We start from the raw sequence: 12,720 nt of genomic DNA, 5'->3' as shown, positions 1-12,720 counted from the left end.
CCATTTCTCTCAGGATCTCCAGTTTTTCTGGGGCTGACGGGTCATGCAGGGTAGATTTCACAAGGGGAGCTCACACCTCACCCATTCCTCACGAGCAGAGAGGGCTTGCCAGACGAGTGGGCCAAAGCAAGTCCATTTCCCAGTGGGATATCATCTCTCTGTTCGGGGCCCTCTCAGAGGTGGGCAAGATCTAAGACAACACTCCAAACTGGTTGTGTTTCCTCTAACTTTCATACCAGTCCTGATCAAAGTGGGGCAGTGGCTGTTTTGCCTATTGCATTTCAGTTAAGGTGATGACTTTGATTGGAATCACAGGTGGGAAAGTTCAAGGTTTAGATAATGAAAAGCATCCTCTGAGCAAAGATTCCTTCTGCCTGGGAGATGCATGAACCTTTATCCAGGTGCCAACCTTTTCATCCCGCTGAAGATAGGAGGTGGCTGTCATTTCATTTGCAGGTAAGAGCGGAGAGCAGTGTGTAGCAGGCCCTTCGGTTTTCCAGTGACTCAGCCTGTGACCTTTTAGGAGAGATCTCAGAGAAAGCGGAGGTGGAAAACAGGAGCTTGCTTTTCCAGGGCTCAAGTGGTGGTTGCTGCTGCCGCTTGTTTTAAAAAGCAGGTGTACAGAGTTGAATTAATCTGACTCTTGTTTCATGGAGCTGTGGAGCCAGCCTAGATCATTGGTCCTGGGAAGACCCCTCTCTAGAATTCACTTCCTTGTTCCTTTTACTCCCCATCCCACAATCCCATTCCCCTCTGTCACCCGTGGTGATTCTTATGTATTTAGTATGTATCCTTTTGTTTGCTTTCATACAAACAGTATTTGCTTGCAGTATTTAGTTTTTTTTTTTTTAAATACAGTTGATTTACAATATTGTGTTAGTTTCTGGTGTACAGCAAAGTGATTCAGTTACACACACATACACACACACATATTCTTTTTCAGATTCTCTTCCATTATAGTTTATTACAAGATATTGGGTATAGTTCCCTGTGTTTGCAATATTTTTAATTTACCTTAATATTCCTTCATTATATCTCTTTTCTTTGTTCTTCCCCTGCCCCATTCTTTTCATTGTTCTCCAGATCCATCCATGCTTCTGTGTGTATATCTGATCATTTGCTACAATCTTACCGTATAGAATTCCCAGGTATGTACTCTCTGTATTTGATTTCTCAACTCAGTGGTAAAAAGTCAGGTAGCCCCCAACTCCCACCACAAATAACCATGCAGAAAACACAAGTATCCTTATGGAATTATGTAAGAATTTCTTGGGATATATAACTAGAGGAGGAATTGCTAGTATGCAACACTGAATTTGACTCATAATGCCAGAATATTCCCGAGAATGTTTGCTGATGCATTTTTCTGATGTTCATCTTCTCACCAGCAGTCCATAAGAGCTGTCACACCCCATATCCCTGCCAACACTTGGCACTACACTTCCTTCTAAATTTTGCTAAGGAATGCAGTGATAGCTCTTTGATGTTTTAATTTGCATTTTTCATATTACTAATGTTTTTGAGTCTTCCTTGATATCTGCCATTGTGGATATATAGTATACTGTTAAGATTCCTGTCCTAAGACCAAGGCCCTTGTTAACCCAGCTGCCGGAAGTGCTGGCTGTTTATGGCTCACAGATGAACCCTCCCCAGCAATTATCCTCAGGCAGAGAAAGCTGCTTCACCTTGGGCTGTGAACTCTCCTTGAGGATGGCATCCATTCAATGACTAGTCATTGAAGAGAGATAAAGCCTGGTCCCTTTGCTAAGTCCAAGACCTCTCTGAAGAGAGACCCTAGTTTCCACATTCCCCTGTGGGGTCAGTCTAATCTGAACTGCAACACAGTTCAGATTCTTGGTTCCACTCACTGCTGTTTACTTCATTCCCTCACCACTTCCAAACAAACCTGCTCAAAACTCTCCATCTCAGATTCTGCTTCCAGGAAGACTGACCTACACCAACTTGCTAATTCTTTTGAGTTTCATCCTCTGTACAATGTCTGTTTATATCCTTTCCCCATTTTCTATTGCAGTCATAAATGTTCAAGATCTTTGCATGTTCTTTGTATCAATTCCCCATTGGTTTTAGATGTTACACATATCTTCTTTTTTTTAAATCAGTGTTTTAACTTTGTTCATGGAATCTTTTTTTTTTTTTCAAATCAAGAGTTTTTATTGTCTCTTTAAAACATCACAACTGAGTCCATAGAACCATCTGCTATCTTGTTGTTTCTGCAGCAGGATCACTGAGATCTTATTCATCAGCCTGCTGAACTGTTCCTTTTTCAGAAACATAGATACCATCCAAAAATTTTCTGATATCCTTGTTTTTAACTGTGGTGGCTTGCTGAATCAAAGCAGCTGAATTTGACACAAGTTCAATGTCATTTCCTTCAATAATCAACTCATCTTTCTGGGCTTGAGATACTGAACAGGCAACCCCTGGCCTCATTCGAACCCTGCGTATATATGTTTCACCCAAAAAATTTCGGATTTCTGCAAGAGAACCATTCTCCTGAATAACAACGTTGATGGGGAAGTGGGCATACACCGACCTCATCTTGTAACGGAAACCCAGTGTAACACCCTTGATCATGTTCTGTACATGACTACAGATTGTGAGAACAGTGGCCAGTTCCTTTCTGTTTCCCCACCAGTTGTCAACACGGAGCCTCTTTTTCTTTCCAAGGAGACTGAGTTCTACATTGATGTGATTGAAGTCCCTCCGCAGGGTGCCTCTGGGGCCCTTCACAATAACTGTCCGTCCCTTCAAGTTAATGTCGACATTTTCTGGGATGTCGACAGTCTGGTTGCTGAGAATGGTCTTCATTCTCGCAGTAGATGCGGCAAAGAGCTGTTCATGGAATCTTTTGCTGATTAGAAATCCTTAATTGTGATGTAATCAAATTCATAAAATTTTGCCTATGGCTATGCTTTTGAAGGAGAAGGCAATGGCACCCCACTCCAGTACTCTTGCCTGGAAAATCCCATGGACGGAGGAGCCTGGTGGGCTGCAGTCCATGGGGTCGCGAAGAGTTGGACACGACTGAGCATCTTCACTTTCATGCATTGGGGAAGGAAATGGCAACCCACTCCAGTGTTCTTGCCTGGAGAATCCCAGGGACAGAGGAGCCTAGTGGGCTGCCGTCTATGGAGGACTCTGTGTCCGCACAGAGTCGGACACGACTGAAGCGACTTAGCAGCAGCAGCAGCAGCATGCTTTTGAAATTTCATCTTAAAAGAGCCTTCCTGAATCACAAAGATATTTTCCTGCACTTAATCCTACTAATTTTTTCCTACTACTTTTCTTTAACTTTTTACACGTATGTCTTTATACCACCCAGAGCCCTCTTTTGTATGTGGCATTAAGTAGAGACTCATATTTCTTTTTCTCCATATAGTAAGCCACTTTCCCAAATGGCATTTACTAAACAATCTATCCTTTCCCCAATTTGTGGTAGCACCTTCATCTTATATTAAATTCTGACCTATATGTGAGTCTGTGTCTGAGCTCTCTATTCTGTTTTGTTGGTATATTTGTACATTTTTAATTACTGTTTTTATCATGATGGCTTTACGTGTCTTGATGTCAGAGAAGGTAAGAGCACTCTTCACTCTGCTTTTTAAAAGTTGGCTTAAAAAAAAAAAAAAGTTGGCTTAGCTGTGATTCTGTGACTAATTGGAGTGTTAACATATACCTGCATAATTTTGAACAAGTTTAGCTTAAGTGTTTTGGACTTTATATGTTGTTTAGATTAGATTAGATTGTTTAGATTAGAAGCCCTTAGTTCATCTGGCAGCAATGGGTCTGCTAGCCAGCAGGCTGGAATGAGGATTTGCGTCATCAGTGGTGCACATACAGAAGCACAGGGGAGAAACGTTAGGAAGAAGTCAAGCCAAGAGATGCTATCTGGCCTGCACTGGGTGCTAGAAAGCCCTGACAATTCTCTGCAAAGTGGAATCCAATCTGATCCAAGAGAAACATTCAAAGGCTCAGCGATCTTAATGAGTCTGGGAACTTAATCAGAAGCAGTAATGAACGATATTAACAATACTATCCTGCCAGAGAAAGCCCTATCTGGATGCTGGGTTGCTTGGCCTGTGCTCCTGAGCATTGCAAGACTCTGTAAAAAGGTTAGTTCATTGCTGCCTTGTCTCTCTGCTCCTGCAGCTCTTCAAACCCACTGTTACCCAAAGCTCAGCTTTGAGGCACGTAACGTTCTTGTTTTGTGATAATGAGGAGACTGTGAACAGGCTGTAGTTAGTCAGCCATGGTGTGAAGATGACGTGTGCTCCAGTGCTGGAAGTGCTTACAGGTTCAGACACGTCAGGGCTGATGGGGGATGAGATGACTCACCGCTGAAACCTTGAAAACCAAGTTCAAGGAGAGGGCCAAGGCTTTCCAAATGTAGACATGCTCTTGGATGGAGCTGAGGGTACGCTGTGAACTTCTGTTTTCTCCTTGCCAAGAACTTTAAGGCCGAGAGTATCACCTCTGTTGTCCAGTGTGTCCACCTGCTTCGCGTGGACCAAATTCTGCTGGGTGTCTGCATCTTTCCTTTCTCCTTCATGCTGTTTTCATCATCTGCTGCCGTATGAGGCTCAGGCCCCTTCCTGTTTGTCAAGCTCTTACTTCTAAGTTCAGAGTCTTTGATAACAGGCATTTTCTTTCTTTTTTATAAAATTTATTTATTTTAGTTGGAGGCTAATTACTTTACAATATTGTAGTGGTTTTTGCCATACATTGACATGAATCCACCATGGGTGTACATGTGTTCCCCATCCTGAACCCCCCTCCCACCTCCCTCCCCATCCCATCCCTCTGGGTCATCCCAGTGCACCAGCTCTGAGCACCTGTCTCATGCATTGAACCTGGACTGGCGATCTGTTTCACATATGATAATATACATGTTTCAATGCTATTCTCTCAGATCACCACCCCCCTCGCCTTTTCCCACAGAGTCCAAAAGACTGCTCTATACATCCGTGTCTCTTTTGCTGTCTTGCATATAGGGTTATCATTACCATCTTTCTAAATTCCATATATATGCATTAGTATACTGTATTGGTGTTTTTCTTTCTGGCTTACTTCACTCTGTATAATAGGCTCCAATTTCATCCACCTCATTAGAACTGATTCAAATGTATTCTTTTTAATGGCTGAGTTTACTCCATGTGTATATGTACCACAGCTTTCATATCTATTCGTCTGTTGATGGACATCTAGGTTGCTTCCATGTCCTGGCTATTATAAACAGTGCTGTGATGAACACTGGGGTACACGTGTCTCTTTCAATTCTGGTTTCCTCCGTGTGTATGCCCAGCAGTGGGATTGCTGGGTCATATGGCAATTCTATTTCCAGTTTTTTAAGGAATCTCCACATTGTTCTCCATAGTGGCTGTACTAGTTTACATTCCCCCCAACAGTGTAAGAGGGTTCCCTTTTCTCCACACCCTCTCCAGCATTTATTGCTTGTAGACTTTTGGATCACAGCCACTCTGACTGGCGTGAAATGGTACCTCATTGTGGTTTTGATTTGCATTTCTCTGAAAATGAGTGACGTTGAGCATCTTTTCATGTGTTTGTTAGCCATCTGTATGGCTTCTTTGGAGAAATGTCTGTTTAGTTCTTTGGCCCATTTTTTGATTGAGTCAGAGAACAGGCATTTTCAACTGATCTGTATGGATTGTGTTTTTTCCCCTGAGGGGCTCTACAAAATCCTGGTTTGGGGCTACACATGTTTAGCTCAAGAATGGCCCACAAGTCTGATTGCTTGGCCCTGTGGCTTTCTCTACCTAACCTGAGTGTGTCTGCCTCTCCTGGACACATGCTAGATCCTGTACTGTGACAGGGGGTGGTCTACATCATCTGCTCCCTTTGGATAAGGGTCAAATCCTGATTGGGGCCCAAGAAGGCCTAGAAAGTGCCCTCATTTGACCCTTGTAGCTTTGCTGAACCCCAGAAGGCTGGAGTTTAATGGCCTTACTGTAACAGGAATGTGTAGGGCCACTCTGAGGAGAAGGCCTTAATCTCTCCTCTTCATTCCCTTCTCTTTCTTTTGCTCTGGGTATATGATGGGATCTCAAGGAAGCTCATTAACTAGCCTCCTATTTCCTTTAGGTCTTCTTTAAATGTAATGGCCAATACTTGGAGCCTCTATTAGCTGCTTTAGAGACCAACTGCTGTGTCTTAAACAAAGACAACTTGGCTGAAGGCCTTTTAATGTACTTTTGGGGTCCTTGCAATGAGGGATGTCAGAGGGCTTTATCCAGTGTTAGCCTGCCTGGAGTGCTAGGAGCTAGGAAAGGGACTGGGGATGGCTTTTTTTTTTTTTTTCCCAGAATCAGTGAGAAAAGGGAGGAGACTGTGCCACCTTTTAAGATTCTCAGTGCAGTTATCTAGGAAGCATCTATTGACTCAGCACATAGGTAGGTAAATATTCACAGAAGGAGATACCTCAGTGGTAGAGATCAAGTTGTTGACTATCCCAGTGGAAAATGAGATGATCCATTCTGTACCACCATCCTCTTACCCCATCAATTCTAAACTTTTAGAAAGAAAGGAGTACAGCCCAGCCCACAGGTAGCCCACTGGAGAGGATACTGTGCTGACTGTGCTCACACAATCTGCCCTGGTGCCAGTCAGATGCTGACCAGGTAGCAGGATGGCAATGACTTCGTTCAGGGCTATTGAGGATCTTACTGGAATGGATAGCCTTCCTCTTCTCCAGGGGATCTTCCCAACCCAGGAATCGAACCAGGGTCTCCTACATTGCTGCTGCTGCTGGTGGTGCTAAGTCGCTTCAGTCGTGTCTCACTCTGTGCGACCCCATAGACAGCAGCCCACCAGGCTCCCCCGTCCCTGGGATTCTCCAGGCAAGAACACTGGAGTGGGTTGCCATTTCCTTCTCCAATGCATGAAAGTGAAGAGTGAAAGTGAAGTCGCTCAGTTGTATCTTACTCTTAGCAACCCCATGGACTGCAGCCTACCAGGCTCCTGCATCCATGGGATTTTTCAGGCAAGAGTACTGGAGTGGGGTGTCATTGCTTTTTCCGCTCCTGCGTTGCAGGCTAATTCTTTACCAACTGAGCTATCAGGGAAACCCCTCTATACCTCTTAAAGCCTCTGCTTGTCCACATGTCTAATTAGAACTAGAGAATACATAGCCCAACTCTAAAGGGCTACTGCTGCTGCTGCTGCTGCTAAGTCGCTTCAGTTGTGTCCGACTCTGTGCGACCCCATAGACGGCAGCCCACTATGAGTTCACCAAATCTTTAGGCAAAGATGCTTCTTAGAAAAAATGAGCAGTTGCATCCCACAAACTGACTTTCCTATGTTCGGTTTCTCCCAAGAATATTAGATATAACTTTTCACATGTAGTATGCTTCAGAGCAGATCATGTGGTCACAGACTTCTTGGTTTGGGCTCAAAAGTTGGCCTACCTGTCCCTGAGGGGACCTCTGAATATTAGGCTATATGAAACCACTCTAAAAAATGTTGCACGTGGGTGAGCAAAAGCAGAGATGGGCCCAAGGAGCTGGACCACCACCTGCACTCCCTGAGCAACCCCTTTCTCCCTGGAGCTTCTGAGGAGGTCCATTCAGTTATCATCATCTTGACTAAATCCAACACAGCCAGGAAGAGCCATTTCTCAGGAATGACCCTTGGCAGCCACACCACTGTGCCTTCTTGTGAGCCAGGGGGCCCAGGGCGAGGAGAAGTCAGTGCAGAAAGTTTCTTATGCTCCGTTATGATCCAAGGGCTCTGAGTTTTGCTGGTGAAAGTAGGAAAAAACTCCTCATGACAAGGAATCAAAGAATGCACAGAAGGAGTATAGATAGTAAACTATCCACAAAAATATGCAGAGCCTGGCTGAAAAAAGAGAAGGAAATGCAAAGATGCAAACAGGTTTCATGCTCCACCACACAGTTTTTTAACTGGGGTACACCCTAACTATGAATTTTCAACCCATATCAGCCTACCACAAACCCAGGGACAAGTGGCTGTAACAAATAACCCTCATTCACTTCATCCTACGTGGAGTATTTGTTATATACTAAGTCACTTCAGTTGTGTCCGACTCTGTGTGACCCCATAGACGGTAGCCTACCAGGCTCCCCCGTCCCTGGGATTTTCCAGGCAAGAGTACTGGAGTGGGTTGCCATTTCCTTCTCCAATGCATGAAAGTGAAAAGTGAAAGTGAAGTCGCCTAGTCGTGTCCAACTCTTAGCGACCCCATGGACTGCAGCTTACCAGGCTCCTCCATCCATGGGATTTTCCAGGTAAGAGTACTGGAGTGGGGTGCCATTGCCTTCTCCGTATTTGTTATAGCTTCTGCCCAATTCCATTTCTTGGCTTCATCTCACAGATCCTCTCCCTTGATTCATATCCTGTATTCCTGACTGTTTAATTTTCCCAATTTGACATGGAAAAAAATGAATAAAATGACAAAACTCAATGATAGCCCAGTTTTGTGCTAAGAGAAATGACACATTTAAATGAAGCTGAAGGCCCTACAAATTGATTGCATCTTTCTAGAGAGTAATCTGGCAATAGCAAGAGCTGAGCCCTAGCCATGATCCAATCATTCTGGCCAGGAAAGCATATTCCAAATAAATAAACCCAAAGGGATAAAAAATTGTTCCTACGGAAATAACCATATTGTGTTATTAATACTAATGAGTGAGAAATGACACAAATATTCAACCTGAGGCAAACTGGAAAGCAAATTATGATGCACCCACATAATGGACACAGTATTATAATTATAATTGACAAACGTGAGGACTCTACTGACTCAAAAAACCTGAATGTGAAATAACATTAGAGAAAAAAACACCCTGAGAGATACATCCTTACAGTGACGGCACAATGTGAAAACCTGACAAGCATCAGAAGGGAATTAACAGAAACACAGACATTTAATACACAACGGAGTTATCCTTTGGAAAAAGTATGTAAGTTCATAAGAAAAGTGTTTCCTAAATAAAGTAGAAAGGTGGGAGGACAAGGCATTCTCCTCTGGTAGGTGTTCCTATGCTGGCTTGGGTAAAATGCTTGGCTCCTTTTTCTTTCAGTTTTGTTTCTGTCCTGTAGATGTTCTCAGCTTAAGGAGAGGATGGGGTAAGAGCTGTCATCTTGGCAGCACCCTCCACCCTCTGCTTCTGCCACCCAACAGTTTGGTCTGTAGAGAATCCTTGGCTTCCTTTCACTTCTCCTAACTCATTTTTCAAAAACCAACCAAAGCCTGCATCTGCCAGCAGCAACAGTAGCTGAGACAGCACCAGCCTTAAAGTCCAAGGCCAAGGTTCTAGCCCTGGCTTTGCCACCATCTTGCTGGATAGCCTTGGACAAGTCACTTCCAGACTTGGGCAAGTCTGGGCCTCAGTTTCCTCGTCTATAAAATGGCAGTGTTGGGCCAGGTGATTTCTAAAGTCCTTCAAGTCTTTATGTTTCTATGGCTTGATCTTTATTGACTCAGGACTAGGCAACGAGTCTTAAAATGGAATTCCCATCACTCTGAGGCTGACAATCAATTCTGTCGCCTACAGTCAGCCGCCTACATGCCTTGAAGGCTGGGGTAGCACCATGACCTGATCCCTCTTACTATAAGTTACCGGGGCTCACCAAGGGTTGATGAGGAGAAAAGAAAGCAGCCTGCATGTTTTGGGCCCTTATCATTGGACAATTAATAATTACAGTTCAATGTTTCCTGAGAGGGTTAAGAGCCAGAAAGTTCCAGCAAGAAGCAGATCTCCTTTAGAAGAGTGGGCTAGTCCCACTTGACCTCAAGTTGCCAGAATGAGGCCCTCTGAACAGCTCTGCAGCAGCTTCTAGGATGGCAATGACCAGGCTCCTGTGTCAAAACAACTCCCCACATTGAGACTTCCCAGAGAACCAAGCAAGCAGAACAGAAGTAGAGTCACAGAAGCTTCACCCAACTGGAGGAAGAGCATTTGAAGCAAGTCAGAATTCTTTCAGATGCACTGTGATCAAGAAGAAAAAGATTGGAGAGAGAAAAATGGAAACTGTTCAAGGAGAAGTAGTTGGCTGTGGTATGCAGAAGGGGCCCTTAGGGCCACTTCAGCCTCTAATGAGTGCATTTCCTTTGCACTGTGAGAAATGCATGGTGGCAGAAGGACAAAGGGATGGGAAGTGGGGAGAGCTTTTGTCTGCTTTTGGCAGAGAGAATGAAAAGCCTCTTGGCTGTTCAGTGGCCACACTGCAGTAAAAGAGTAGGTGAAGCTCTTCTCACTAAGATTAAGGGCACTGGGAGGGCACGGAAGGCCCTGCCTGCAGTGAAGATCTTAGAGAAACAATGAACATAGCAGCCTTTATGGGGAACTATATGAATTAGTTTGCACTGAGTAACAAATCATCCCCAGCCTCAGCTTAAATCATCCCCAAACCTTGTGGCTTAAAGCAACAGTGACTTACTGAGATGACAGCTCTGCAGGCTGGCCAGGTCCTTCTTCTGCTCTGGGCCAGCTTGGCTGGGCTCCGCTGGGCCACATGTCTGCCATCAGTCGGCGAATCAGCTGGCAGTTGAATGTCTGAGGATGGCCTCACTCACAGGTCCGGTGGCCAGCACGCTGTTAGCAAGAGTTATGAGGCGACCAGGCTGCGTGTCTCACATCATCTGACCGTCTAGCTTGGGTTTGTTTATGAGGCAGTGAATCTTCAGAAGCGGCACGGGAGGAAGCAGCAAAGCCCCTTGAGGCCTGGACTGAAAGCTGTACATTATCAGTTCCAATGCACTCTGTAGATCAAAGGCCAGCCAGAGTGACCAACTGTCCTGGTGTGCCCAGCACTGAAAGGTTTCCCAGGACGCAGGACTTTCAGAGCAAAAACTGGGAGCATTCTGAACAAGCTGGGATGGTTAGTCCTTCTAATGGCCAGCCCAGTTCCCCATTCTTGGCTTTCTTTCTAGTGCCAAGAATGGGGAACTTGACGTTTCTCCAAAGAAGATATAAGATGGCCAATAAACACATGAAAAGGTGTGTAACATCACTAATCATTAGGAAAATGCAAATCAATGAGATGCCATTTCACACCCATAAGGATAGCTATTATCCAAAAAAATAGAAAATAGCAAGTGTTGGACAGGATGTGGAAAAATTGGAACATTTGTGTATTGCTGATGGGAATGTAAAATGGTACAGCCACTATGAGAAACAGAATGGTGAATGCTCAAAAAAAAATTAAACACAAAATTACCATATGATCCAGCAATTCCAATTTTGGGTATATACCCAAAAGAATTGAAAGCAGGGACTTCTACAGAGATTTGTACACCTATGTACATAGCAGCTTTGTTCACAATAGCCAAATGGTGTCTGTCTAATGGATAATGCAAGTGTGAATGGATGAACAATATGTGACATATGAATACAATGGAATTATTTTTCAGCCTTTAAAAAGCAAGTAAATCCTGTCACTTGCTACAACATGGATGAACCTTGGAGACATTATGCTAATTGAAATAAGCTAGTCAAAAAGAAAAATACTGTGTGAGTCCACATATATGAACTTCCTCAGTTCAGTTCAGTCGCTCAGTTGTATCCTACTCTTTGCAACCCCATGAATCGCAGCATGCCAGGTCTCCCTGTCCATCACCAACTTCCAGAGTTTACCCAAACTCATGTCCATCGAGTCGGTGATGCCATCCAGCCATCTCATCCTCTGTCGCCCCCTTCTCCTCCTGCCCCCCAATCCCTCCCAGCATCAGAGTCTTTTTAAATGAATCAACTCTTCACATCAGGTGGCCAAAGTATTGGAGTTTCAGCTTCAGCATCAGTCCTTCCATTGAACACCCAGGACTGATCTCCTTTAGGATGGACTGGTTGGATCTCCTTGCAGTCCAAGGGATTCTCAAGAGACTTCTCCAACACCACAGTTCAAAAGCATCAATTCTTTGGCGCTCAGCTTTCTTCACAGTCCAACTCTCACATCCATACATGACCAATGGAAAAGCCATAGCCCTGACTAGATGGACCTTTGTCGGCAAAGTAATGTCTCTGCTTTTGAATATGCTATCTAGGTTGGTCATAACTTGCCTTCCCAGGAGTAAGCGTCTTTTAATTTCGTGGCTGCAATCACCATCTGCAGTGATTTTAGAGCCCCAAAATCAATAGAAACAAAAAGTAGAATAGTGGTTGTCAGGAGCTAGAGAGACGAGGGAATTGGGAGTTAGTGTTTTAAAGGGTGTAGCGTTTCAGTTGAAGATGAGAAAGTTCTGGAGATGGATGGTGGTAAAGATTGCACAACAATGTGAATGTACTTCATTGCCACAGAATTGTATATTTTAAAATGGTTGAAACAGTAAGTTTTATGTTTATATGTATCTTACCACAATAAAAAGAAAAAGAGTAGGGAAATTGCCTCCCTTATTAAGGACAGGAGCTATAAACTATTGTGGCCATTAATTTATGGCCACAAATAGCTATACATTATTTTTGCCACCTGCTGCACGGGAGAATGGGAATTTAATTGAATAAGGCCAAGCGGTTACAGTAGAACATAGTTTTTGAGAAAGTGTGCTGGGAGACAATGAGCAAGACCCAAATGTGACTATTTTGGTACACTAGAGAGTGAAGGGGAGGAGGCAATGGCACCCCACTCCAGTACTCTTGCCTGGAAAATCCCATGGATGGAGGAGCCTGGTGTGCTGCAGTTCATGGGGTCGCTAGGAGTCAGACACGACTGAGCGACCTCACTTTC

At 44.1% G+C, this 12,720-nt stretch overlaps 1 protein-coding gene across 1 annotated transcript; it reads right to left on the bottom strand.

Annotated features, from left to right (window-relative positions):
* Positions 1 to 2,161: 2,161 nt before the first annotated feature.
* Positions 2,162 to 2,848, bottom strand: LOC102286197 (large ribosomal subunit protein uL6). Its single transcript, XM_005897834.3, has one exon. It carries the CDS (start codon positions 2,827 to 2,829, stop codon positions 2,254 to 2,256), a length of 576 nt encoding a protein of 191 aa, XP_005897896.2. The 5' UTR covers positions 2,830 to 2,848; the 3' UTR covers positions 2,162 to 2,253.
* Between the last annotated feature and the right edge of the window lie 9,872 nt (positions 2,849 to 12,720).

The sequence above is a fragment of the Bos mutus genome, chromosome 1, assembly GCF_027580195.1.
Source record: "Bos mutus isolate GX-2022 chromosome 1, NWIPB_WYAK_1.1, whole genome shotgun sequence".
NCBI lineage: Eukaryota > Metazoa > Chordata > Mammalia > Artiodactyla > Bovidae > Bos > Bos mutus.
The sequence above is the reverse complement of the archived record's forward strand: the minus strand, read 5'-3'. Positions and strand labels throughout refer to the sequence as shown.

Excerpts from the sequence above, each read along its gene's own strand:
- LOC102286197 (XM_005897834.3), bottom strand. The coding sequence starts at position 2,829 with ATGAAGACCATTCTCAGCAACCAGACTGTCGACATCCCAGAAAATGTC.